Source organism: Peromyscus leucopus, chromosome 8b (assembly GCF_004664715.2).
Source record: "Peromyscus leucopus breed LL Stock chromosome 8b, UCI_PerLeu_2.1, whole genome shotgun sequence".
In the NCBI taxonomy this organism is placed as follows: Eukaryota; Metazoa; Chordata; class Mammalia; order Rodentia; family Cricetidae; genus Peromyscus; species Peromyscus leucopus.
This window is the reverse complement of record NC_051086.1, coordinates 8,766,039-8,792,032: the sequence shown is the minus strand read 5'-3', so window position 1 is coordinate 8,792,032 and position 25,994 is coordinate 8,766,039. Positions and strand designations below refer to the sequence as shown.

Below are 25,994 nucleotides of genomic sequence, written 5' to 3'. Positions count from 1 at the left end.
ATTTCAGGGTATATCTCTTAAGAACAACTTTTGTTGATAGAACGCTGATGCCAAATTTAACCTTGCTAAAACCCTATTGCCTAAAGCAACCTTTGGCAGGTCAACGCCACACGCATGCACTGTCTTAGTCTCTTAGGAGGACGGAACCTTGGCCTTTCCTTGTCTGGAATGTCTCAAAGCCTATTGCAGGAATTACAGCAATGAGATGGCCCTTCTAGGCGCGGAGCACAGGAGACACGTGAAGCCAACTTGTTTAAGAGGGTCGATACCGGAACCCTTACAGCTAGTTTCTCCCCTCCCCCCCCCATTATCTTCTCTTCAAGGACTGAGCGTGCATCTCACGCTAGTCTCAAGCTAGTTCTTCAGAGTCTGGGTCACTGACTTCAGTAAAGACAACTGATACCGCTCTTGAGGGTTCTAGCCAGGGCTGCGAGGATCAGAGAACCACAACTCCCAGGAGACCCTGCGCTCGCCGACCTCTCTGGCCACCATAGTCGGTCACGTGGGCGCCGGTGGCAGATCACGTGAGTCCCGGGCTCGCGTCACGGGAACGCTGCCGGTCGGCCGGCTGTTCTAGTTGAGTTTGGTCCTCACTGGGCCATGGCCAACGTCTCTAAGAAGGTATCTTGGTCCGGCCGAGACCGCGATGATGAGGAGACGGCGCCGCTGCTTCGAAGGACCGGGCAGCCGGACGAGGAGACGCCGCTGCTGAACGGGGCTGGGCCGGCCGCGCGCCAGGTGAGGCCCGCGGGCCGGAGATGTGGCCGCTGGGTTCGCTGCCCCGGTCCTCAGTGCGCCGGAGGGGCCCAGGGAGGAGGCCACAGCTTCCTCCTCTGTTATTTTTTGTGAATCCCGGAAGACTTGTTTTTGACAGTTTCGCATCCATTACCTTCTTCCTTTCTTTCCCTTTGAACCCCTTCTCCCCATCCAGTCCCAGTGGGGTACACCATTGGAGAAAATGATACCCTGTCCTTCAGCAGTCATTAACTGCCATTAGCTCTTCAGCAAGAGATCCTAGGATTTTAACCTTTTTAAATGCTTTTTTTTTTTTTTTTTTAATTTTACTCTTCGTGGTGAGGGTCGAGCCCAGGGTTTTTACACATAGTAGGCAAAGCAAGCATACGACCTCCGATCTGCTTCCCAGCCCTTGGCGTTTCAGGACAGGGTCTCACTGACAGACTGGCCATGAATTCATGATCCTGCTCCATTTTCTCAAGAACTTGGAAGGCCTGGACTACACGCCTGACAGTTTTCACAGTTTAAATGGCAGACTTGCAATTTCAGTGAAAGTGTCATCTCCCTTTCACAGGAGTAATTCCAGACATTTGGGGCATAATTGCAATGACAAGTATTCCCCCTCGTTTTCTCTTACTACTGAAAGAACCCCCAGGGGAGATCATCCTTCAGGAGAGACCCCAAACCCAAGGAACACACCGAAACCACAGATCAGATGCAAAAGCAAGAGGGTTTATTAGACCAGGTACCTGGGGCCAAGTCTCTCGGAGGACTTGCGCGCTTTCCTAGGGCAAAGGGGACTTTTTATGGGATCCCAGGGGCAGAGGCGCGGTTACAGAAGCATAGTTACAGGGTCCCTATTGGTTGTTTCAAAGAAGGCCAGGGTGAACTTGGGGTCGTATGTGTGTGGCTGACTTGGCCGTGCTCAGGGTATAGTGGGTGTTTTTCCAGCCCAGCTGCTTATTCCTCAAGGCCAGGGGGCCAGCCATAAAATATCCTGATTTGACTCAACTGTTTTTCTCCCAAGGCCGCCGACCACAGTTATCTCTCTCCCAAGGCTGGATGGCTGGCCATAGTTATCTCTCTCAAGGCCGGGTGGCTGGCTATGGCTGTGAACTCCTGTTTTTCTGATTCCTTCAGAATGGCGTTTCTTAGGCTAAGTTATTAGGGGGGGGCATTTCATCGGCCCAACGCCCCATGTCCTCATAATGGAGCGGGGGTCTTTCACTACCTAATTGAATTTGAATTGAGAATGTGCAGCTAGACGTAATAAGTAACAAGTCAGAGGCCAGAGTATGTTCATCACTCAAAACACAGTTTGTGCCTTTAAATGCTTCATGTTTGAAAGGGGTTACTGTTTTGCTTATTTGCATGTCTTTGGCTCTCCTGCCTGTATGCATTGTATTAATTTTGAGTCAGGTATTTATGTGAATGTCTTGATGTTAGTGTGTTTTATAACCGTCCTTTGCCATTTCGCCTGGTTTTAGAGTTGTCTAACGAGCACTCCTACCACTTTAAAGGCTAGGAAGAACAGAATTTACATTTAGGCTTTTCCAGACCCTTAAAGGTGCATCAGACAATGAAAGTCAAAATCAGTTCCTTGTTGCTGGGAAGCAGCTCGGCTTCCTTTGAGGTAACGTCTGTGTAGAAGTCTGGTCTGCTGCAGTAATTTGAAGTGACTATAGTAGAACGGTAGGGCTGTGTCAGACCGTCTTAGGTGTTTTTGGGAGTTGTGATTTGCTATCCCTGTTGTAAAGAAAGTAACATTGGGGGCTGGAGAGATTGCTTAGTGGCTAAGAGTGCTTGCTGCTCATGTGGAAGACCCAAGTTCAGGTCCCAGCACCCAAGTCCAGTGGCTCAACCATCTGTAACCCTGTTTTTAAACTTTATTTATTTATTTGGGTTTTTTTTATTTTTTTATTTTTATTTATTTATTTATTTATTTATTTATTTATTTGGTTTTTTGAGACAGGGTTTCTCTGTGTAGCTTTGCGCCTTTCCTGGAACTCACTTGGTAGCCCAGGCTGGCCTCGAACTCACAGAGATCCACCTGCCTCTGCCTCCCCAGTACTGGGATTAAAGGCATGTGCCATCACTGCCCGGCCCATCCGTGACTCTAACTCCAGGGATCTGGCCACCATCTCCTCTCTAGGCCTCTACCTGTATAACACACACTCTCACTCTGTCTTGTCTGTCTGTCTGTCTCTGTCTCTGTCTCTCTCTCAAAACAACAAAATAGCCTTAAGTTGGAAACTGGTTTTAAGAAAGGAAAAGAGATTGGAAACTGACATAAGTTGGGTTTGGATTTCTCAGGATTGAATGGTTGTAGGTTTTACTTTTATTTGTTTGGTTTTGCTTTTCTTTGCAAGGGACCTAAGAGTTGGTTTCTTTTGAAAGAATGAGTTTATTTTTTCCCTAAATACCATTATAGCTTTTAAGTCTGCAGTTAATACAATTGATTGGTTGCTGTTAAACAACTTAAAGTAATTATGCACCTGCCCCACTGTGGATTTTGAGGTCTGTGTGCAGGTCACTGAGGTGCATAAGATAGCTTCCTTCCCTCTGGAAATAGGCCCACCTCCTTGCCGGTTCTATGTGAGGAGCCCTATAGATGTAGGTGCGAAGAGTACTTTTGTGCCCTATGTGAGTAGTGCAAGGCCCTGAGACAAGCTCACGACAAAGAGAGTATATGTTTAGAATGCTACAATAGTTTGGAATATGGTGCAGGGTGTGGAAGTCCTGTCCAGGCACATGAATTGATTTTGGGTTTGGTTTAGGTCTAGGAGAGATGTGCGGGAAGCCAGGGGCTCCAGTGCTAAAGGATCCTTGCCCTGCTTAGGTGGGCTGAACAAACACTGCCTGCAGGTTGGGACCCTTCTGCAGTGGGCACCAGACCAGCCAGAATTTCAGGGAGGATCTGAGGCCTGCTTGTGCCAGTTTTCTCTTCTGTAAAAAGCTAATGAATGTTGGAAAACAGGCTCTCAGTAGATACCAGTCATTAACAGCAAGGGTCTGGGCACACAGAATGCTTGCCTAGCATCAGTGAAGCCCTGGGTTCAGTCTCCCAGCACCACATAAAACTGGGTGTGGTAGCAAATAGCTATAATTCCAGCATGCGAGTTGTGAAGGCAGGAGGATCAGAAGTTGAAGGTCAGTGATTTTGAAGCGTCATGAACTAGATGAGACCCTGTCTCAAAACAAAACAAGCAATTGTATCCCGTCGTCCCCACCTACCCCCCCCCAACAAAAAAACTAAGGCATCTTTGCACTTGACATTTGTCTATGGCCCCCTCTTCAGCTGAATGACTTCTTGGTGCTGCTTTACTCAGGAAAGTCTGTTCTGGATAAGAGGCAGGCTCATAGTTAGGCATGGGGTGTCCTGATACTGCAGCAGGAGTCTTTGTAAGCTAGTCTGGAGTCAGGATCCTTTTGAAATAAAAAGAGGGACACAGTGGGGTGATCGGACTGAACATGAGCTTCTTATCCTGACTACCTCCTGGCCCTCTGGGGTTTGTTACGGCATCTCCAGGGTTGGGTGGTGGCATTGTTGCCCGCTCAGCCAGGCAGAAGCAGGCCAAGCAATGAAGTAGTTGCTGTAGGTAGGATGGGCTGGGGCCCGGTTTAAAGCTCAGGCCCCACAGAACTACCTGGAGGCCAAGGCTTTGGGCCTTTTCTTAGGTGTGGGTGATGGTGGAACAGGGAGAGGGTGAGGTCAGCCGGGAAGTCATGGTCATGTGTGTGGGCAATGGGAAGTAGAGTATTCCGTGAGGCTGTTTGATCCCAGAGCAAATGGTCGTGTCGAGGTAGCAGTGTGTGTTTGCAGTTTAAATGCAGGGGGTTTTTACAGGCCCATTTCGGGAATTGCCACCAGAGATACCCCCTCCCTCAGCAGAAGAGGGACCTCAGGTGAGTGTGGAACTGTGTTCTGCCCTGGTAACTTAGCACCACAGACCATAGCCTGAGGTGCTGTTGGGGAAGACAGGAGACCTGGGCTGTTGGAAAGCTTCAGGGCAGGGTCCTCTGATTGTCCCCAGTGGCCCTGGGGCCCTGCTATCTTCTGGTGAGAGCTGTTCTCCTCCTCTCTCAGCTTTAAGCAAGCCTCAGCCCAACAGGGTGTAGAGAGCTGAAGGACAGGGTCCTGGCAGCCTCCAGGCAGCCATGTAGACGCATACCCACCCAAGCCTGTCCCTATGGTCCACTCCTCCCTGTCTGGGCTGCTCTGCTTGTGTAGACCTGCTGGCTACTGCATCTAAAGTGATCTCTCTTCCCCATTTCTGTCACCTTTGTCACCTTTGGGCTGGCTGTATGACCTGCCTTTTGTGTGTGTGTGTGTGTGTGTGTGTGTGTGTGTGTGTGTGTGTGTGTGTCCACTGCAGTAGTCTGGGCTTCTTTGGTCCTGAGCATTAGAGCCTGGCACCTGGCAGCTGCTCGTGGAGGTGGGAATGTAGAGCTGGCAGTGTGCAACAGTGAAGAGCTTAACAAAAAATGAGGTCTTAGATAGTTACACACGCCTTTAATCCCAGCACTCAGGAGGCAGAGGCAGGTGAATCTCTGAGTTCAAGGCCAGCCTGGTCTACAGAGTGAGATCCAGGACAGGAACCAAAACTACACAGAGAAACCCTGTCTCGAAAAACCAAAAAAAAAAAAAAAAAGTTAGACATGTAAAAATAGGGTGTCGGTGTCCAAGTGCAAAATAATGTTTTCCAACTCAGGTTCCACTAGAACTGGAGGATGGCAGAGTTCCGTGGTTGTCCTCATTTTTCAAATAAAATGGCTGTGTGTGTGTGTGTGTGTGTGTGTGTGTGTGTGTGTGTGTATACGTACATATATATGTGTGTGTATTTGTAGGAAGAGCACATAACATCAATGTACTATCTAGGTTCACACACTATTTTCACCCATTTACCCCATAATGGAGATTGAACCCAGACTTCCTGTGTACTACACAGGTGCTCTGCCCTACCCACTTCTTTTATTTATTTATTTATTTATTTATTTATTTATTTTAATTTCCTGAGACGGGTTTCTCTGTGTAACAGTCCTGATTGTCCTGGATTATGGTTTGTAGCCCAGGCTGGCCTTGAACTCAGAGATCTGCCTGCCTCTGCTTTCTGAGTGCTGGGATTAAAGGTGTGTGCCACCACTGCCGGGCAATATTTTATGTGGGTCAGAGTATTGGTATAGTGTATAAGTCTAGTGTATAGTGTAGAAGTGGTTCAGGCTGGTCTTGAACTCTCTGTGTAGTTGAGGTTAGCTTTAAAATTTTTTTATGTTTATTTATTTTGTATGTATGTGTGTCTGCACATGTATGCCATGGTGGATGTGTGGAAATTGGGATAACTTGGAGTCAGTTCTTTCCTCCACCATATGGATTCATGGAATTGAACTCAGATCATCAGGCTCTGGAGGAGATGCCTTTATCCACTAGCCCAGGCTTTTTGTTTTTGACCCTCCTCCCTCAACCTCTGAGTACCTAGTATTACACATTACAGTTGGACCATTACCCATCTGCTATATTTTTTTTTCTTTTTTCCTTTTTTGGGGTGGGGTGGGGTGGGGTAGGGTTTTTTTTTGTTGTTGTGTTTTGTTTGTTAGTTTTGTTTTTGTCTTTTTTGTTTTTTAAGACAGGGTTTCTCTCTGTAGCCCTGGCTGTCCTGGAACTTGCTCTGTAGACCAGGCTGGGATTGAACTCACAGGGATCTGCCTGCTTCTGCCTCCTGAGTGCTGGGATTAAAGGTGTGGGCCACTGCCACCCGGCTCCGGTCTGGTATTCTTTTTTTTCCCCCAAGATTTATTTATTTATACAGAATTCTGCCAGCATGTGTGCCTGCAGGCCAGAAGAGGGCACCAGATCTCATTATAGATGACTGTGAGCCACTTGCTGGGAATTGAACTCAGGACCTCTGGAAGAGCAGCTGGTGTCTTAACCTCTGAGCCATCTCTCCAGCTCCTAGTCTGGTATATTCTTAATGTTGGGGAATTAGTCTCTACAACGGTTTCAGTTGTAAAACTGAAACTGTACCCAGAGTTTTCTTCCCTTCTTCCCCCTTCAATCCTGGCCACCACCTCTTCTTATTCTCTGTCTTTATAGATATAACCACATTTTGGAGGCTGGCCTCAAACAGCTTTGTAGCTGAGGATGACCTTGAACATTTGAGGGGACGGGGAAGGAGCAGAGACAATATTACCACATAGCTCTGACTAGCCTGGGACGCACTATGTAGACCAGTCTGGCCTGCGTGTATGTCTGTGCACTGCATGCATGTATGTGTGTGCACTGTGTGCATGTATGTCTGTGCACTGCGTGTATGTATGTGTGCACTGCATGCATGTCCAGTCAGCTCAGAGCTTTGCTCTTGTTACCTGTTTGGTGTGTGTGTGTGTGTGTGTGTGTGTGATTTGTAATTTTCTATTTTTTGCCTGTCAGCCATTCTCAAACGCTATGCTTTGCATTTATGTTCTGTTTTGAAAGTTACCTTTCCAGTCTTTTGGTGTGGGGGAATTTTTGTTTTATGTAACTTTGAAATAATTACATATTTCCAGAAGTTGCAAAACTAGTCCTGAGCAGGCCTGTGTTCTCAACCAGTTCCTTTTAGGGTGGTATGTTGAGTAATTGTAGCTCAGTACTAGAGCACTGAGTTTGGCAGCTGTGCAGTGTGTCTAGATCCCTGGGAACATCCGTCCGTCCGTCCTTCCACTTCCTTAGTCATACACAGCTCTAAGCCTTCTGCAGCTACTTCCCTGCAAGGAGGGCCAAGCCCCTGTGCCCCACTGTGGTCTGTGGATTGTCCTCTGTCACTCATTGCTCTGGCGGCCTTCTCCTGATTTGGGCTTCTGCTTGCTGCTGCTCTGTCATGGATTTGGGCCACTGCTTACCAAGTCTGGAGTCGAGGTTATTGTGTAAGCAAGGACTGACATGCTTACCCATAGCCAGCACCTCTCCCACCATCCTCTTAAACTTTCATGGTTTCATTTCCATAGCCTTGTGGGTCTGACTCTTGGCACCTGTGCTATGGTGGAACAGTTGTTGATGGCCTTTGGCTTGTCTAGCTCTTCAGTGACAGGTAAAACAGACTGGCCACTGCCCTTCTCTCTGCTGTGCCCCTCAGCCCCTACTTCCCTGTCCTTGTGTTTTCTCCTGGTCACGCAGCACCTAGGGGAATTTCCCTGAGGAGGTGAACAGGGTTCATGGTGGGTGACACTTCAAGAGCCCTGTGGGCTCAGTCAAGTTCCATGTTTATATGAAGTTCAAATGCAACCAGAGTACTGTGCTGTCATCCTGTTCATGGTGGTCCTCAGAATAGACTGTCCCCAATAAGGCATATAGAGGGTGGCCTGCTTATATGTAGCCTCTTGGCACAACTTGCCTGACCCAGCATGCTTGGTATGGTGAGTCTGTCTTTTCTTTTCTTTTCCTTCTTTTTTTTTTTTTTTTTTGGTGGTGTTTTAAGACAGGGTTTCTCTGTGTAGCCCTGGCTGTCCTGGAACTCGCTCTGTAGACCAGGCTAGCCTCAAACTCACAGTGATCCACCTGCCTCTGCCTCCCCAGTGCTGGGATTAAAGGTGTGCTCCACTACCTCTCCATCGAGTCTGTCTTTTTTTAAGTGAGATTGTGGCAGGACTGGAGGGGACTCTCTAAGTGATCCTTGCCCTGCCTGTCATGTGTGGGTCATGTGAACCAGGGTGACCAAACAGAAAACAACCTTACCAAGAGCAGCCCACAGTATCCCAGCTGGAAAGTCCAGAAGTGGACATGGATTGGGGGCAGGATGTGTCCCCTTCTAGGTCCCCTCCAGGTGAAATGGTTAGATGTTTGTCACCTCCTCTGGTGCTCTTTCCTCCTGATCCCTGTGGTACCTGAGGATACTCAGGGTGGAGGTTGTCAGCCAAGCCCAAAGATGTGATTTGGTGATGCTTTCTCCATCCCCCAGTTGTGAACATGAACCCCTGCCTGTGTATGCACAGGAATGAGCGGGGGCCAGGGGCAGCCAGCCGGGTACCTGACTTCCTGCACTCTGTCCCACAGGATGCCTTCCTCATTTCTGTCACCCTATGTTGTAGCTGGTCGGTAGATTAGGAGTTAATCTATGATAAGGCACCAGAGGGAACCCCTGGCTGTGGTGAGCATACATACAGCTGTGGGACGTTTATAAGTGTTAGTCTGCTGCACCCCTAGAAAGGCTCCAGGGGAAGGGGAGCTCTTTCCTGTATATTTGGGGGTAAATGTGGAAACATTCCACCTATCTGCAGCTCCAGGTCACAGTGCCTGTAAGAACAGGAGTCTGGGGTCCTGGGTGTCGGGAGCTCTGCAAGGGTTTCTGGTGTTTCTGGGATGGAAGGAGACAGGTAAAGGGAGCTTTGGGTGGCTGTGGGCTGGGAAGGGCAAGTTCCCAAAGCTTGTTGGGACACAATATAGGGATGAACCATCCAAGGAGACAGGCCCCTCCTGGATTTCAGGGCCCTTAGACCAGAAGCTTCCTTACTGGTTCTGGTTTCCTTTCCTGTTGTAGTTATGGTTCTTAACTGGAAAGAGAGGAAGGCTGAGAGGGACTTGAGTGCCCCAGCCTGGATGCTTCTCATGTATCAGCTGTATTTTGTGTCCCTAAGAAGTACTTGAGATGCTGGGAGGTAGTGTCACACGCCTTGAATCCCAGCACTCAGGAGGCAGAGCCGCACGGATCTCTGTGAGTTTGAGGCCAGCCTGATTTACAGATCAAGTTCCAGGACAGGCTCCAAAACAACATAGAGAAACCCTGTCTCGAAAAAAACCTAAATTAATTAATTAATTAGTTAATTAATTAATTAAAAAAAGAAAAAAGAAATGCTTGGGAGCTGGAGAGTTGGCTCAGCAGCTAAGAGCACATACTGCTCTAGCAGAGGACCCAAGTTCAGTTCCCAGTACCCACATCAGGCTGCTCCCAACTCCAGCTGAAGGGATCCAACATTTGTGGCCCCTACAGGCACCTCCATGCACAGAGACATATTGACACACAGAATTTTAAAATAAATATTAAAAAATAAGTGTAGCTCCAGTGTGGTGGTGCACACCCTTAATCCCAGCACTCAGGAGACAGAGGCAGGCAGAGTTTGAGGCCAGCCTGGTCTACAGGATGAGTTCCAGGACAGCCAGGACTACACAGAGAAACCCTGTCTCAAAAAAAGCAATAATGATAAAAGTAACAATAATAATAAAATGTAAATGCTTGGGACCCCAGTGAACCTTGATGGGGTCTTTGGAACAGGAAAAGGGTAAAGGAACAGTGAGGCTGGGCCTGCAGCTGCCTCGGGTCTGGAAAATAGCTCCAGGGACAATTCCAGTCTGCGAGCGATCTGCTGGGCTGGCCTTGGTGCTCCCGCTGTCTTCCACACTTGGTTTCCATCACAGCTACTTTGCTTTCTAACAGTGAATGGAGGGCCCCATGGCTCTTGCCCAGCAGCTCAGAAGTTGGCCTTCCCAGGAGCCCCTACCAGCACTTTTGTAAATACCCAGGAAATAGTTGAAAATGGGCATAAGTGCCACCCTCCCCCCAACTTTTCCACTACCACTTACTGGGCTAACAGTCTGGAAAGTGTCCTAAGAAAGGGCACTGGCTGCCCCACACCTACCTCAAGCTGTAGCACCACAAGAACTTCCACCCTTAGACCCACTCAGCTGTTACAGCTTCTGCTTGGGAGGGCTGCATTAGCATGCTTGAAGCAGAGAGAGGCCTAGAGAAGCTGACTAGACATGACTTTGTGGAGGTGGTAGGCAGGGGAGGAACCATAGCTTCATGGCAGTGGACCCTGACTTGCTTGGACACATCCTGTAGCCCTTGGCCCTGGTGCATGGTCAGTTTCCTCTCATATGGAGTAGACAGGATGGTATATTAGGGTGAGAAAAACTGGGCTTTCTGTCCCGTGCTAGCCTTCTCAGGGACAGGCTGCGCATGTCAGGAGCAGACCTGGGTTCCAACACCAAGGAGGGCAGGATGTGAGGGTGGGAATGAGAATGAGTTGTATTCTCCCTCCCTCATCTGGTGTCCTCATGGCCTCTCTTCTGTTTGTAGTCTCATTCTGCACTTTTCCGAATTGGACAGATGAACAATGTGGAGCTGGACGATGAGCTTCTGGACCCGGTGAGTGGTGTTATGTCCCCTGCTCCCACTGAGCTGACCTTAGCAAAGGGAGGTGGAAGGGTAGCATGGTCGGCAGAGATGGCATGCAGAATATGGATACGGTCTCTGAGGCCAAATGACCAGCAGCAGCCTCAGATGTGAAGGGGTGGGCAGAAGCACTGTGGAGGAGGCCATGGAGCACAGAGGCCTTTGGCAGGAGTGAGCTTAGTGTGAAGATATCTAGGTGAGATGGGTCTCAGAGGGATGAGGAATCCTCAGGCATGAAGAGCAGCCATTTCTTCTGACCATGGGATGGATTCTGGCATCCCCAAAACAAGATTTCCAGGGACTAGGAGGGCACAGTGCTCTTACAGAGTACCAGAGTTCAGATCCTAACATCCATGTCAGGTGGCTGCACTTCCAGTTCCTGGGGATCCAGCACCCTCTTTTGGCCTCCATAAATGCCTGTACTCACATGCACATGGCTATACACAGGCACACACATGCATACAGATAATAAAAAATAAGTCTTGAAAAAACAAACATGAGTGTTTCATGAGCCACTCCTCTCCTCTGGAGTTTGCTTGTCTTTGGTGCTATCTGCTGCGGTTTTGCTTGTCCAGAGGGCAGTGATGCAGAGTGTTCTCACAGGCCTGAGGGTGTAGGTGTCCTCAGAGGCCAGGGGCATTGGATCCCCTGGAGCAGGAGTTGCAGGCTGTTCTAAGTCGTGTGGTGTGGATACCCAGAAACCAAACTTGGGTTTTCTGCTAGAGCAAACACTCAGCCTCTGATCATCTCTCTAGACTCCTGTTTTAGCTTCTTTTAGTGCTTTTGTTGTTAATTTAGACTCGGGGATGGAACCGAGAACCTTGGGCCTGCTAGGCAAGCACGCTGTCACTTAGCTGCCTCCTTTCTTCTTAGGTGCTTTGCCACGTAACCCAAGTTGACCTTGAATTTCCAATCCTCTTGATTCTGCCTCCGGGGTGCCAGGATTGTAGGTGTGCTCCACCACACCTAGCTTTGTTGAGTGTTTCTAATGCTTTTTCTGTGTTTATAAGATGGTCTGTGGCCTGGCAGTGGTGGCACGTGCCTTCAATTCCAGCACTTGGGAGGCAGAAGCAGGTGGATCTCTGAGTTCCAGGACAACCTGGTCTACAGAGTGAGTTCCAGGACAGCCAGGGCTACACAGAGAAACCCTGACTCAAAAAAACAAAAACAAAAAACAAAAAAATTTCGGATGGTTTGTAGACCTTTGTCCTGATATAGCACATCTGTTGATTTTTTTAGGATGTTAAACTAACCTTATACTCCTGAAACAAACCTATGGTGTTTGCAGGGTCACATTGAAGGGTGTTTGTGTCCAAATCTAGCGGGGGGTGGTTTGTAGGTTTCTTGTGACTTCCCAGCCTTGGGTTTCAGATAATGCTGAACTATGAGATTTGAGACTCAGCCCCTTTTCTTCACCTTGTTCCTATTAAAGAGCATGGGACTGCCTTTTTCTTCCACAGGATGTGGACCCTCCTCACACCTTCCCCAAGGAGATTCCACACAATGAGAAGCTCCTCTCCCTCAAGTATGAGGTGGGCTCCCCATCCTCCCTCCTGAGCTCAAGCCCTGCCTTTCCAGCCCTCTTCCCTGTCACCTGGCTGTACTTGCACTCTGGTCCCTGGTTCAGTAATCAAGTACCTTGTGTCCTGGTCTGTGTAGAGCCTGGACTATGACAATAGCGAGAACCAGCTCTTCCTGGAAGAGGAGAGACGAATCAACCATACGGTGAGCAGGGTGGGCTTGTGGTTTGTTGGCCTGGGTGCTGGCACGTTGGGCCAGGCAGTGTCCCTGTTCCATCCCCTCCCTTTTCTCCTCCGAGCCTCTGGGTTCTACTGCCACGCTTTCATGATTTGTGTGTGGAGGATGGGGCTCTGAACATGTGACACCAGATGCTGGAAACTTCGAGGAGTGCTATAATCATCATGGCCAATAAAGCTTCTGCAGATGGCAGACAGTGCCTCGAATGCTAGTAGCTAGTTGTGAATTTGTGTAGGGAATGTGACTTACCTCCTTGTGACTTCCTGTGGCCCTCAGTGGTCATTGAAACATTGGCTGGAGGCTGTTGTTAGCAGATTTGGGCTGAGAGCTGAACTTTGTATTGTGTGTGGTACAGCCCTTGAGTCTGCCAGCGCCAGAGCAGTGCCAACAGGCACCTAGCTGCAGTGCCGGCCATGACTGCACCATGTTTCCCATCCCTGTCTAGGCTTTCCGGACGGTGGAGATCAAGCGCTGGGTTATCTGTGCCCTCATTGGAATCCTCACAGGCCTGGTAGCCTGCTTCATTGACATTGTAGTGGAGAACCTGGCAGGCCTCAAGTACAGAGTCATCAAGGACAGTATCCTCTAGAGACACTCAGCATGGGGCACATGGGGTGAGGGTTCATTAACAGAACACAAGCATGTGCCTTCACAGCAGGCAGTAAAGAACAGAGCAGGCCCAACTCCGTAGAAACTACCCCTACCATACACACACAGGTCAGCATATGGGTGGTGTGTTCATAATCAGGCTGTGAGATGTCTCTAAGTTGTCCACTTAGCACCATAGCCTGCTAGCTAGTCAGTAGTTATGCTGGTCCAGGTCATGAGATGATCTGGGCCAGATAGACCGGCCATAATAGTGAGACAAGCAGGGCAGTTGTATGCTCCAGATGTGCAGCAGTACCTGTCCTTGACGATCCCTGAGACATCGACAAGTTCACAGAGAAAGGCGGCCTGTCCTTCTCCCTCCTGCTGTGGGCCACACTGAACTCCGCCTTCGTGCTCGTCGGGTCCGTGATTGTGGCCTTCATAGAGGTAAAGCCACTGTGTGTAGGAGAATGGTTACCCTAGATCCAAAGTGGGCACAGGTCTCAGTGAATGGATGGGCCCCTCTGTCTTACCCACCATGGACCCTATTAGCTTATGAGGATGGAGGCTTTCTGGCAGAGAGCACCACAGTGTGTACAGATGAGAAGTATTCAGTCAGAACAGAAAGAACACTGGGGCTTCCTCAGCTTAACTCCTAGTGGTACCATATTTAACCCAGCAGTACAACTCTTACCCAATATCCCCTGGCCACCCAGTTCATACCCAGACCATATGTGTGCCACACCTACCCTGTAGTCACATGTAGCTAGAGCTAAATCTTTCAGGGCCTTCACGTAGCTAGAGAATGAAGTATTCTAGGGCCTACAAAATCTCAGGAGTTTGGACAACTCTTGCAAGGATCCAAGCAGAGGGGGCAGCAGGACCAGCCATTCCCCAGGGAGACTACTCCCATCCCACAGATGGCCCCTCCAAAATGCATCTTCATTCCAAGGCTCCCGGGGTCCTCCCTTCTCCAGCTCCCTCTATGCTTCTTTTCCTTTTTATGTAGTGAAAGAAGAAATAGACAACATCCAGAACCTTCTATGTGGATATAGACCAGCTATCCCATATATAGGAAGTTTTAGTTCCTGCTTGGGACATGATGAGTGTCTTGTCCATCCTGGGGTATTTCCTTCATCTAGCTCACTTGGGGATACATGACCACCAGACTCTACCCTTGGCCCTTTACACATGCCCATTAGGTTTTTTTTCAGGGGTCTTTCCATTCTGGGCTGGGGTAAGGAGGAACCTCTATTTCCTGACATGAAGCCCTTTTCCACACCTGCTCCCCATGTTTCTTGTGGTTGTAAGGCTGCACCCCCTTACTCTACCTGCTCAGTGGCACTTCTGTCTTTCCAGCCAGTTGCTGCTGGTAGCGGAATCCCCCAGATCAAGTGCTTCCTCAATGGGGTGAAGATCCCCCACGTGGTGCGGCTCAAGGTGAGGTGTGCAGGATTTCTGCTGGTTTAATTAAGTCTGTCTTTGCTTGACCCTCCACACCTGGCACAAGCTCTGTGCACACCAGCTCTTGTGTGTGCACACAAGGACAGATTGTACATCTGAAAGTGGCAAAAGCTGGTCTTTGTCTGCAGTCAGCAGTACACATCTATAACTCAGGACTCTGTGGCCCTGAGTGTTTCAGAGCCAGAGGGGCTAAGCTAGGCTTGGAGACGGTCTGCCTTCCTTTCCCTAGTTTCCAAGTTCTCTCTCATACTCATAATGTGTAATACTGGCAGCATCCTGATGCCACAGAGGCTGGGCAGTTGTCAGCACAGTCTGTTTATTACTAGTTGTTTTTGCCTGACCAGCCTTTCTGCCTGAGTCTGGACAGACACTGCCTCCTGCCCCTGTCTCAGAAGGCAGATGAACATTGGCCTCCTTTGATGTACTCCCTTGCCTAATACTCCATCACCTCCCTGGGGTGCTCCCCGTCCTGGTGCCCTATAGCCAAGGAAAGGCAGTGTAGTCACATTCTGGAAAGCAAGAGACCTGTGCTGCTACTCTGCTGTAGACTAGGGTAGACATGATGCTTTTGGGCATAGCACTGACTTGTTACCCACACTAGACTTAGTGGAACACGAATGTTTCGCTAAACACCTTTAGCTAACAGACTAGGTTTGGGAGGCTTCCTCAGAACCTGCATTGAACATGATATCCTTCCCAGGGCCCCCTCCTACCTGCACCAGGGGCCATGTATCAAGGGAGGCATGTATAAGTTGTTTTATTGTTAATGAGCCCAGATGACAGAGTAGCTTTCTGTTCACCTTTGACTGCCCTGAGCATCCACCAGGCTCATGCAGTTCAGGGAGTCACAGTCCCTCAGCCTCCATCTTCATGGTTCTTGGCCTGATATGGGGAGAAATACTGGGGTATCCGTGTAGTGGGTGCCCAAATCTCCAGGTGGAAACACCCTTATGTTCATGAGATGGGGGCCATACTTTCAGTCCCGGCTAGTAGTTGTCCTCAAGATAAAGCTGTACTGGCCTAGAGCAGAGGCGTAGTCGTAGGGCAGCATTTGCAGTGTGGGTGGATGATCAGGGTGAGTTCTCAGCAAGAGTGCTGGCTCTTCTTGAGCCCTTGGGGCTCAGGCATGGGTACAGCATGTTTATTCAAACTCTGCATCTTGTTTCCTTGTTTCCAGACGCTGGTGATCAAGGTGTCCGGTGTGATTCTGTCTGTGGTAGGGGGACTGGCTGTAGGAAAGGTAACAGAATGAGTGATACTGGTCCCTTCTGAGTCTGGGTTTCTGTCTTTGGGAGGACCCCGAGACCCATGCATGGCCTCTGAGTACTGATTGCTTTGTGCTCTCAGGAAGGGCCAATGATCCACTCAGGTTCAGTGATCGCTGCTGGGATTTCACAGGGAAGGTCGACATCACTCAAGCGAGATTTCAAGGTGAGTACTTCCATACATACATGGACTGGGGATTCACAGACGTGTCTCAGCTGGTCTCCTGCCCACGCAGTCTTCATCCAGACTTCTGAGTCTCCCTCAACATCCAGTTCCTGCCGGGCAGTGGTGGCGCATGCCATTCATCCCAGCACTCAGGAAGCAGAGGCAGGCGGATCTCTTGAGTTTGAGGCCAGCCTGGTCTACAAAGTGAGTTCCAGGACAGCCAGGACTGTTACACAGAGAAACCCTGTCTCGAAAAGAAAACAAACGAGCAAAAAACACATCCAGTGCCTGTCCCTATCTTTAACTCTAAGGACAACCTGGTCTGTTCCCAGTCCAGGTAGTTACAAACCATGTGGACTCTCCATGTCAGTTCCTAGAATTCTGGTGTTATATGCTAGTGTGATTCTGTTGAAAAGGATCTATAGCTCTGACTAGCTTCTCACAGGGACAGTCGCTTAAGGGAGGTCAGAGCTTTAAATGGCTACTCAGGTACATGGTACAATTTTATCATGTTTCTCACTGTTACCAGCAGTAAGATGGGCGTTACACTAAACTTACATGTTGATAAGTCTATAGCCGTCTTTGAAACAGTCACTCTGTATAACCCAGGCTGGCCTTGAACTTAGGATTCTGTCTCAAGGCTTCTGAGAGCTGAGGTGCCAAGGATGCACCACTAAGCCTGACTGAACAATCCTTTTTAAAGTCAAGAGTAAGTTTAGATTTTTCCACCCATTGGATTTTCTCCAGTTAGTAAGGTAGAGCTGGAACAAGAAGTTCATAGACTTCTTGCCTGTGTGAAGTTGGGTCACAGTCACAAATGGAATCCTGTGGTTATACTCTCAGCTGTGGGGACATGGGCACCCCAGCTCTCCTGTTTTCTGTCACTATCTCTAGTATTGCTCTCTGAATCCAGTAGCTACGGTTGTGATTATAATGATGTGATTGTTAGAAAAAGGCTCCCTGCCTGATTATCTAGAAAAAAAGGTCCTGCCTCTTACATCTCTTCTTTGGTCCCTTTGGTGGGACCTGTTTCCAACTTCCCTTCCTGTGATAAGTGACCCTTCAGAGCCTCCTCAACACCCTCCATCTTTCTCTTTCAGATCTTTGAATACTTCCGCAGAGACACAGAAAAGCGGGACTTTGTCTCAGCTGGAGCTGCAGCTGGAGTGTCTGCTGCATTTGGAGCCCCTGTGGGTAAGGAGGGGCCAGTTCCGCCTCATCTCTGGCTATGCCCTGGGGTGCTTTGTGGTTGGCCAGGATGGGGAAGCAGGGCTTTTCTGTAGGCATAGTTCTATTTGTAGGTAAGTGCCAGGTGAGGGTGTGGGCAGTGTCTTACAGCCACCAGCTGTGGCCTAGTACCAGCTAGCAGCTTCCCTGTGTCATGTTCTTAATTCCCTGCGGCCTCTGTTGGGCACTGGCAGTGGGCAGGCTGCCCAATGGCCTGGGTGGCACTTTAGGCCTGCCATTTGCCTTCTAGGTGGGGTTCTGTTCAGCCTGGAGGAAGGCGCCTCCTTCTGGAATCAGTTCCTGACATGGAGAATTGTAAGTGCCTGAGGAAGACGCCCTCTGGCCAGGGTGATCATGCTTCTCCCTCCCTTGAGACTCATCATATAGCCAGTCCATCCTTCTGTACTGTAGAATGCCCCAGGGGGTCCAGTTGCTCTACACGCGTCCCAGGTGTCTTGGTGCTGGGAACCCCAGAAACACTACCTTCTCTTATGTCCTTCATTGGCTTGTCTGTAGAGCAGCAACGCCATCTTTGCCCACTTGGCTCCAGTACCCTGCTTTTTGTCTTAGATGGGGTATCCAGACACACAGCTTTCCAAATGACAGTAAGTCCCAGCCTCCGTGTCTGGCTCTGGCATTCAGATGAGAGTGTTCTATATAACTTGGAGCCTAGGTGGGCCAGATGTGGCTTTGAGGTGTTTGGGTGGGTCAGGTAGAGCTGTGAGGACACTGAGTACTGAATGGGCCGGCCAGGGCTCTGAGGGTGCTGGGTGCACCAGGCAGGTTTCTAAGGCTCTGGCTTCTCTCTGCCACAGTTCTTTGCTTCCATGATTTCCACCTTTACACTGAATTTTGTTCTGAGCATCTACCATGGAAACATGTGGGACCTGTCCAGCCCAGGCCTCATAAATTTTGGAAGATTCGACTCAGAGGTAACTTGTCAGCTACATTGTTCCACCTTGCCCTTTCTGGTGCTACCTCAAAACCCTGTTGGCTGAGACTTGAACATGGCTTTGGGAAAATCTAGTTCTTAGCAGGGATGTTGAACTCTTGCTTGTCAGTTTGAGGACCCTGTAGTAGTGCTCTGGGAGTGTGCACAGAGTCTGCTCCCTCGGGGCTGTGAGTGTACTACAGCTGCAGTGTGAGACTCTCCAGTATTAAGTGTCAGGCTGCACAAACCACCCAAACCAGTTCAGCCGTGAAGGTTATAAGGTCTTCTCAAAGACCATTTATCTCACCTATGGACCTCTGGTTCTGTATAAAAGTGCTAGAAGGTTCAGTGCATGTAGACAGAGTCTCTGTTCAGTCCTGTGATTTAAGCAGCAATTTCTTAAAGCCTTTGCTTTTCCCCCTCTGCACAGAAAATGGCCTACACCATCCATGAGATTCCTGTCTTCATCGCCATGGGTGTAGTGGGTAAGGCCCCTCCCTATAGCATGGACCAGAGTCAGTCTGTGTTGGGGAGGATGGATTCCCAGCTTTAGAGTGGTGCAGGCTTGGAGTTGTCTTTGTCAGGATCTCCATCCTCACCTCTGGGCACTGCCGTGCTAGAATTCTTACTAAGATGCATGCAGGGGTGGGCACTTCAGAAACACCCCAGAGCTTCAGACCTGGAATGAGATTCCCCTGGGGTGGGGGGTTTACAACATCTACAGGGTGAGGCCTCCTTATCTAAAACACTCAGGGCCTGAAGTGGTTCAAATTTCCTTTTTTTTTTTTTTTAACTCCCAGAAAATCCCCCCCCCACACACACACATACACAGGGTTTCTCTGTGTAGCTTTAGAGCCTTTCCTGGATCTCGCTCTGTAGACCAGGCTGGCCTTAAACTCACAGAGATCCTCCTGGCTCTGCCTCCCGAGTGCTGGGATTAAAGGTGTGCACCACCACTGCCCGGCACCTCCCAAAATTTTTTTTTCCTCCCATGCTCAGCTCATACTGCTCTGTAAGAAGCTGAGTGGAAGGCAGAACAGCCTTAGTGACAAGACTGGGAAGCCATCTGACGGTGCACCCTTGGCAGGACCTTCCCACTTCTGGGGCCACCTCTGTCCTCCCTGTGAACCTAATGTTAGTCTCTTTTCTGGTCACAGGAGGTATTCTTGGAGCTGTGTTCAATGCCTTGAATTACTGGCTAACCATGTTTCGAATCAGGTGAGAAAGAACCCCGTTTTGTGTGCCAGATTGACAGGCACAGCCCCACTGGACGCAGGAAATGGACAAATTGTAGCAGCCTTGTCAGTGATGATCCTTTCCTGAAGGTCTACCCAGCTGAGCTGCTCAGGATAGGTCGGGAATGTGTGGCCTGGGGGAGAGGGACAGGAAGTGGAAGTGGGGGAGGGGCTGGAGGAGCTTCAGAGGCTGAGTGCTCCTCCCCTGAGAGACATTCCTCAGGTCCTGAGGTCTGAAAGCTAGCAGCCCTAGGTGAGTTAGCTACTGACTACCTTCTGCCTGGGGTGCCGGCCCTTTTATTAGAAGAGAAGCAATCAAATTTGGGAAGACACTGTCTTCCTGGTTTTTTTTTGCACAGGTCTTAGCTGCTGTGGTGGTGTAGCAGGGTGAGTTGTTACTGAGTAGTCTGTAGCCATAGGGAGAAAGATAACCCTAGGAGTCTGGGCCGATTGATCATTAAACCTGTGTTGTTTTGCCCTCTCATCAGTGGGTTCTGGGTCAGGTTGCCATGGCAACTGCCAGGAGAGGGCAGGTGAGGCTACCCCTGAACATCCCTGCAGCAAAGTCCACCCTGGCTTTGGTCTCTAGGTACATCCACCGGCCCTGCCTCCAAGTGATTGAGGCCATGCTGGTGGCTGCTGTCACAGCCACAGTGGCGTTCGTCTTGATTTACTCATCTCGAGATTGCCAACCCCTGCAGGGAAGTTCCATGTCCTACCCGCTCCAGGTAGGCATAGGCCTTGGGCTGGCCCTATGAACAGGACCAACTCTCCTGAACTCTGGTTTCCTGGAGGTAACAATGTTAGTAGGCCTTAGGCTTGTTCTGTATGTAGGATCCCATAGTAAGCTGAGGCTGTCTTTCAGGTGCTTGGGGAGTGGGTGGTAGTACTAGACTGATCTCACCATAGTCATTTCCAGACACCTCCTGGAGAGAGCTTTAGAATGGGGCTCAGTTTAGATTAGAGAAGTACATACCTGTAACTGTACAGAAACCATATAGGGATACTTGTAGCAGCTCATAAAACCCCCAAACGAGAGCTGCCTCTCTTCTTAGGCAAGCAAATGATGTGTCCTCCGTGTAGTAAATGGCACTCATCCCAGAAGACTGGGCCTACTGGTTCCCAGGGCCAGTGTCTAACTGTTGATTCTGAGGCATTGCTCATGCAGTTCCTAGTTTCCTGTTTCTTCTGGATAGCAGGGACAGATGGACCTCCATCTCCCAGAGAGGTGGTCATACAGTGAAGTCCTGGCTGAATTAAACTTGAGCACTCAGCGGCACAGGATCTGCCCTGTGGCCATCTCTCCCTCTGTCCTTTCTCTCAACTCTACAGCTCTTCTGTGCAGATGGCGAATACAACTCCATGGCTGCAGCCTTCTTCAACACCCCTGAGAAGAGTGTTGTCAGCCTTTTCCATGACCCACCAGGTATGTGCAGTCAGCGTGGCCAGGACTTACTAAGGACAGTGGGCAAGTTCTTGGCCCAGAGGTCACTGCCCTGGGCTAGGAGTGAGGAGTCATCTCTGGTGTGGTGAGGTGTACTGGAGTGCAGGAATCAATGTCGCAGAGTTGGAGACATGGGGTTGCACAGTTCTGTGGAGTACCTGGTAGCCAAGCACCTGGACAGGGACTGACTGGGGTCCCCATCTTCTCCTTCCTTCCTAAGGATAGTCACCTGAGTCACCTCCATCTCTCTCCAGAAGAAAACCCAGCCTGGTGACTCCATGAGCAGGCCTTTCTGGGCTGCACCATACTCCTGATAGTGCCAGGCTAAACCCCACACACCATGCCCAAGCAGAGCTGGGCAGCCTGAGGCCTGTGTCTCCAGCTCCTCCCCTTCTGTTTTCCTTGGCTGTCTGCTGCTGTCAGTGGTAAAACTCTGACCAAACCAACTTGGGAAGGAGTGGTTTATTAGCTTAGAGAGGGAAGCTGAGGCAGGAACTGAAGCAGACTATGGAGGAACACTGCTTTCTGCTTGCTCAGCTACTGTCCTTATACAGTCCAGCCCACCTGCCCAGGGATCATACTGCCCACAAGAGTGTTGGATCCTCCCACATCAATTAGCAATCAAGAAAATGCCCCCCCAGGCATGTCCAAGCCAATCTGATGGAGGCAGTTCCTTCGTTCCCTCTTCACAAGTGTGTCAAGTTGACAACTGAAGTTAACCATGATATCCATCCTGCCCACAGTGACAGGTGTTTATAATTCTTGCCTGTCATAAGGCTACTGGGGACTTCCTGTTTGGGAGGCTGTCCACGGGAAAAGATCTTGAAAATTAATGGATAAATTTGGTATAGAATAAGCCAATGGCCTTCTACACATAGACCTCTGCCCTTCCTGACCTGGCCCTGCTAACCTCAGTAATCTGTGCTATGGTGCTCTTAGCCACACAGACTGGCGCATCCCCTAACCCTGGCCGCCACATAGGCCACTGTGGTTCCTCTCTATTTGTCCTTACTTCTCTGGTTTCTCACCCACAAATATAACCTTGGCATCTTGTCTACATCCCAGGTCTTGGAGTTTTGTCACCGAATTACTGTAGCTGGGAGTGGTTTAGGAGCCCAGTAGGACGCGTCTTGGCCACCTCTCACCTCTGGTGTTTTCCCTAAATTGGTAATTGTTGCTGGGCTCCCAGGCTTAGGCCATGCTCAGGCTCAGGCGATCTGTCCTAATGCAGCTGGCATATGTAAAGTCACACCAATTGTGAGTCCAGCTGAGCTGGAAGTCTGCTGCTCGCAGGAGTGTGGGCTTCCTCTTTCTCCTAGACGAGGGACTCCACATGGGGCAGAGCACATTCACTGCAGGCTCTTGCTCATTCTGGGGAGTTTGGTGCTGACATGGAGCCTGGGTGGTCCCTGAATTTGATACCTGTGCTGCCAGCTTGAGGTCACCTTGCTGCACTTCTCACCATCCCTTCTGACTCTGGGGACCTGCCCTTCACCTGGAGAAGCTGAGAATGCAGAGTTTCCTGGGCACCACTGGGAATCTGGTGGCCTGGTTCTCAGGTTGGAAGCACATGGCCGGCAGGCCATCCCTGCCCAGGCCTGAGTCCCAGCTACAGCTCAGTGACCTTCCTTTTCCCTAGGCTCCTACAATCCCATGACCCTAGGCCTGTTCACTCTGGTCTACTTCTTCCTGGCCTGCTGGACCTATGGCCTCACAGTATCTGCTGGTGTCTTCATCCCATCCCTGCTCATTGGGGCTGCCTGGGGCCGACTCTTTGGCATCTCCCTGTCCTACCTCACAGGGGCAGCGGTGAGTTGGGAGAGGCATGCCAGAACTCCACTGCTCAAGTGTTCCGGTGACCCTAGGAGCCAGAACAGGGGAAATCGGGGTATCTAGTGCAAGTAGACAAAAGTTCTGACACTATCAAGTAGTCCTGTCATGTAATGGTGGAGACATGTTGGGGAGGTGAGTGAGACTATCACAAGGGAAAGGAGCCCAGATCCTCCAGCACTGACCTGCATGTAGGCCTCTTAGCCCTTCCTGTCACCAGCTCCTGGTGGAGCTTGGGGTCTCCATCTGTGTGTATGTTTTCTCACTCCAGTCGTTTGAGTGAGACTGCCAAACGATAGAAAGGATAACAACAGGAAGCCTGTGTCTGCCCCTCCCCGTCCTCAGGCTCAATTGTCTGTCGAAATCTCCTTTTGGTTGGGGTCTGTCTCTGAGATGTGATTCATAAGAATGATTGCTTTGAACATAAACAGTTCAGTGGCATTTACTAGATGCTTAGCATTGTGCAGCCATCACTTCCAGCTCCAGAGCTCTTTCTTCACCTAGACAGGAACCCTCTGCTGTTCAACGTCGATCCCGTCTTCCCTTCCCCAGCTCTAGTAGCCTCTAGCTTCCTGCTGTCTCTGGGCTCATCTGTTGCTAACACTTCCTAGGGCACACAGCGTGCACCCTCATATGTCTCTGCAGTCTCCAGTTGAGTGTGACGTCTGCTTGTTCATCTCTGTTGTAGCATGTCCTAGAATCTTTTCACAGCTGAATGTCTTTCCTTGGGTGATCCAGTGTGTCTGCGTGGGCAGTGGCACCTTGTGCATACTTTTGCTCTGCTGTCCTCCTTCATGTAGGTTTCTCAGCACAAAGCAGGCACAGTCTTCTGAACTCATGGGTGTGGGCAGGTGGTAGGTAGAGTTTGTATACCTCGTCCCTATTCAAGGCACACCTAGCTGGAACGTTAACACACAGGTTGTAGCAGAGGGCACTGGAGTAGAATGTTCTGCATGTGAGCCTTGGAATTCACTACTGTGTGTGGATCAGTAGGCCAAAGCATAGCATCTTCACTGGAATGCCCTGGCAGATTTGGGTGAGGGTTGCCACTGCCTCTGATACTCAGCCATGTTGCCTCCCACAGATCTGGGCAGACCCGGGTAAATATGCCCTGATGGGAGCTGCTGCTCAGCTTGGTAAGCCCCAGCTTTTGCCCTGTTTGGTGAGTGGTTCTCACTTGTACCCTGCCCACCCATTGTGAGTTCCACCAAGACTGGCCTTTGCCATTCATGTGAGCAAAAGAGGACGTGAGGCAGGTGAGGTCATCAGCCCCATGGCATGGCCAGGTAGCAGTAGTCAGGGCCCAGCAGTTACCATCCTTGCCTCTGGGGTCTGGAAAGATAGGCGGGTAAAAAGACTGCAGACATAGGCAGAGCTGGGGATCCTGTATTAAGAGGGATAGGGGCTTATGACTACCCCCACAGGTGGGATCGTGAGAATGACCCTTAGCCTGACAGTCATCATGATGGAGGCCACCAGCAACGTGACCTACGGCTTTCCCATCATGCTGGTGCTGATGACTGCCAAGATTGTGGGCGATGTCTTCATTGAGGTATGCAGCATGAGAGGGGTGGTTTGCCTCTACTTACCCTGATGCTAACCTTGTAGCCTAACACTGGGGTTCGAGGTTTCTTCTGCAGCTGCAGAAGAAAGAGGGCCCATTGAGCCACTCCCATATGCCCTCAGGACTAGGGCAGTTGTAGGGCTCTGAGGGAGGCAATGTGCCTTCAGGACCCCGGGCCGGGCAGTGTCCTGAATCATGATTCTGTACCCAGGGCCTCTATGACATGCACATCCAGCTGCAGAGTGTGCCCTTCCTGCACTGGGAGGCCCCGGTCACCTCACACTCGCTCACTGCCAGGTATGGCCAGCTGGCCTGCTAAGCCCTTGGGTTCCTGGGTGCTGTGGGTGGATGTGGACAGGGAAAACACTGAATGTCTGTGGAGAGCCCAGGTACCGGGGTTCTTACTGTAGCTGTCCATGGCTGGTTTTCCAGTGCCTGGTTAAGTCTGTAGCATGGAAATGGGGGTCTTGGGGTCCCAAGTCTGACAGCTTCTTGTCTGTCAAGTATTCACATGTTACTAAAGCTCTTAAGGAAGTACCTTGACAGCACATGATATGAATGTCACAGAGATAGGGTCAATGGGTTGGACCTCTTGGCAGGGAAGTAATGAGCACACCTGTAACCTGCCTGAGACGGAGAGAGAAGGTTGGAGTCATCGTGGATGTTCTAAGCGACACAGCATCCAATCATAATGGATTCCCCGTGGTGGAGGATGTGGGAGACACCCAGGTACTGTGGGCACCTCTTGTTGAGTATCAGTTCCTTTTTATTTTGTGCCCATGAGCAGCATATATTGGAGGAGTTCAACATGTAGTTCACCTGATCAAGATACCTTTATTTTTTTTCAAGATTTATTTTTATCCTGTTTATGTGTTCTACCTGCATGTGAACCACCTGCGTGCATGGTGCCTGCAGAGGCTAGAAGAGGGTATTGGATCCCATTGGAATTGGCATTACAGTGGTTGTGAGCTGCCATGTGGGGGCTTGGAATCAAGCCCAGGTCTTCTGCAAGAGCAAAAGTGCTCTTAACCACTGATCTATTTCTCCAGCCCATGATCAGGAAATGTTGTGTTGGATATAAAGTAAAATCCCTCTCTTAGCTGGCCTGTCCCCACAGACTACAAGCCTTGTATAGTTCTGACTGGACTGGACTTCTCAGTCATGGTGTTGGTGGCTGTGACATCTGTCAGGAGCTGCCAAAGAGATGTGAGACCAGCTGATGTTTACCCCCGGCCCAGTTCTTACTCTGTTGGGATATGTTGGACATTGGCACTGGTGGCTTGAAAGAAATGTGAGAAACTTGCTTGGCTTAGGTCTTGCTACCTGTTGATCCCATTCTCAGCAGGTGGCTTCCATGCTCTGCTGACGGGGTTAGCCCTGTCTCAGATACTTTAGGGATTAGCAGGATTGTGTGTGAGAGATGCCCATTTCAAGGCCTGTGCTTAGAGGTGACCGCTAAACAGCAACCGTGGGCCAGAGTTTCCCACTGCAGTCTCAAGGCCTCTGACTCTTTCCTCTCCAGCCAGCCAGGCTCCAAGGCTTGATCCTGCGCTCCCAGCTCATCGTGCTCCTGAAGCACAAGGTGCGCCCCGCAGTCCATGGGTGGGAGTGTCCTGGGCACCATCCTTCATAGTGGCAGATATAT

General features: G+C 50.0%; 1 protein-coding gene across 2 annotated transcripts in view; it reads left to right on the top strand.

Moving 5' to 3' along the window:
* Positions 1 to 520: 520 nt before the first annotated feature.
* The window catches only part of Clcn7 (chloride voltage-gated channel 7), a 28,105-nt gene continuing 2,631 nt past the window's right edge, over positions 521 to 25,994 (top strand). The window contains exons 1-22 of one of the 2 annotated variants that reach the window (XM_028854586.2): positions 521 to 738; positions 10,782 to 10,850; positions 12,338 to 12,409; positions 12,537 to 12,602; positions 13,081 to 13,213; positions 13,561 to 13,670; positions 14,583 to 14,663; positions 15,865 to 15,927; positions 16,035 to 16,118; positions 17,219 to 17,312; positions 17,596 to 17,660; positions 18,161 to 18,277; positions 18,707 to 18,761; positions 19,434 to 19,494; positions 20,101 to 20,239; positions 20,844 to 20,937; positions 22,595 to 22,764; positions 23,870 to 23,921; positions 24,210 to 24,337; positions 24,561 to 24,646; positions 24,949 to 25,078; positions 25,872 to 25,931. In XM_028854586.2, the coding sequence (XP_028710419.1) occupies positions 601 to 738; positions 10,782 to 10,850; positions 12,338 to 12,409; positions 12,537 to 12,602; positions 13,081 to 13,213; positions 13,561 to 13,670; positions 14,583 to 14,663; positions 15,865 to 15,927; positions 16,035 to 16,118; positions 17,219 to 17,312; positions 17,596 to 17,660; positions 18,161 to 18,277; positions 18,707 to 18,761; positions 19,434 to 19,494; positions 20,101 to 20,239; positions 20,844 to 20,937; positions 22,595 to 22,764; positions 23,870 to 23,921; positions 24,210 to 24,337; positions 24,561 to 24,646; positions 24,949 to 25,078; positions 25,872 to 25,931 (2,067 nt within the window). In that variant the 5' untranslated portion in view covers positions 521 to 600. Of the gene's footprint in view, positions 739 to 3,145; positions 4,642 to 10,781; positions 10,851 to 12,337; positions 12,410 to 12,536; positions 12,603 to 13,080; positions 13,214 to 13,560; positions 13,671 to 14,582; positions 14,664 to 15,864; positions 15,928 to 16,034; positions 16,119 to 17,218; positions 17,313 to 17,595; positions 17,661 to 18,160; positions 18,278 to 18,706; positions 18,762 to 19,433; positions 19,495 to 20,100; positions 20,240 to 20,843; positions 20,938 to 22,594; positions 22,765 to 23,869; positions 23,922 to 24,209; positions 24,338 to 24,560; positions 24,647 to 24,948; positions 25,079 to 25,871; positions 25,932 to 25,994 lie in introns of those variants that run through there. The other variant, XM_028854588.2, reaches the window with a different exon arrangement.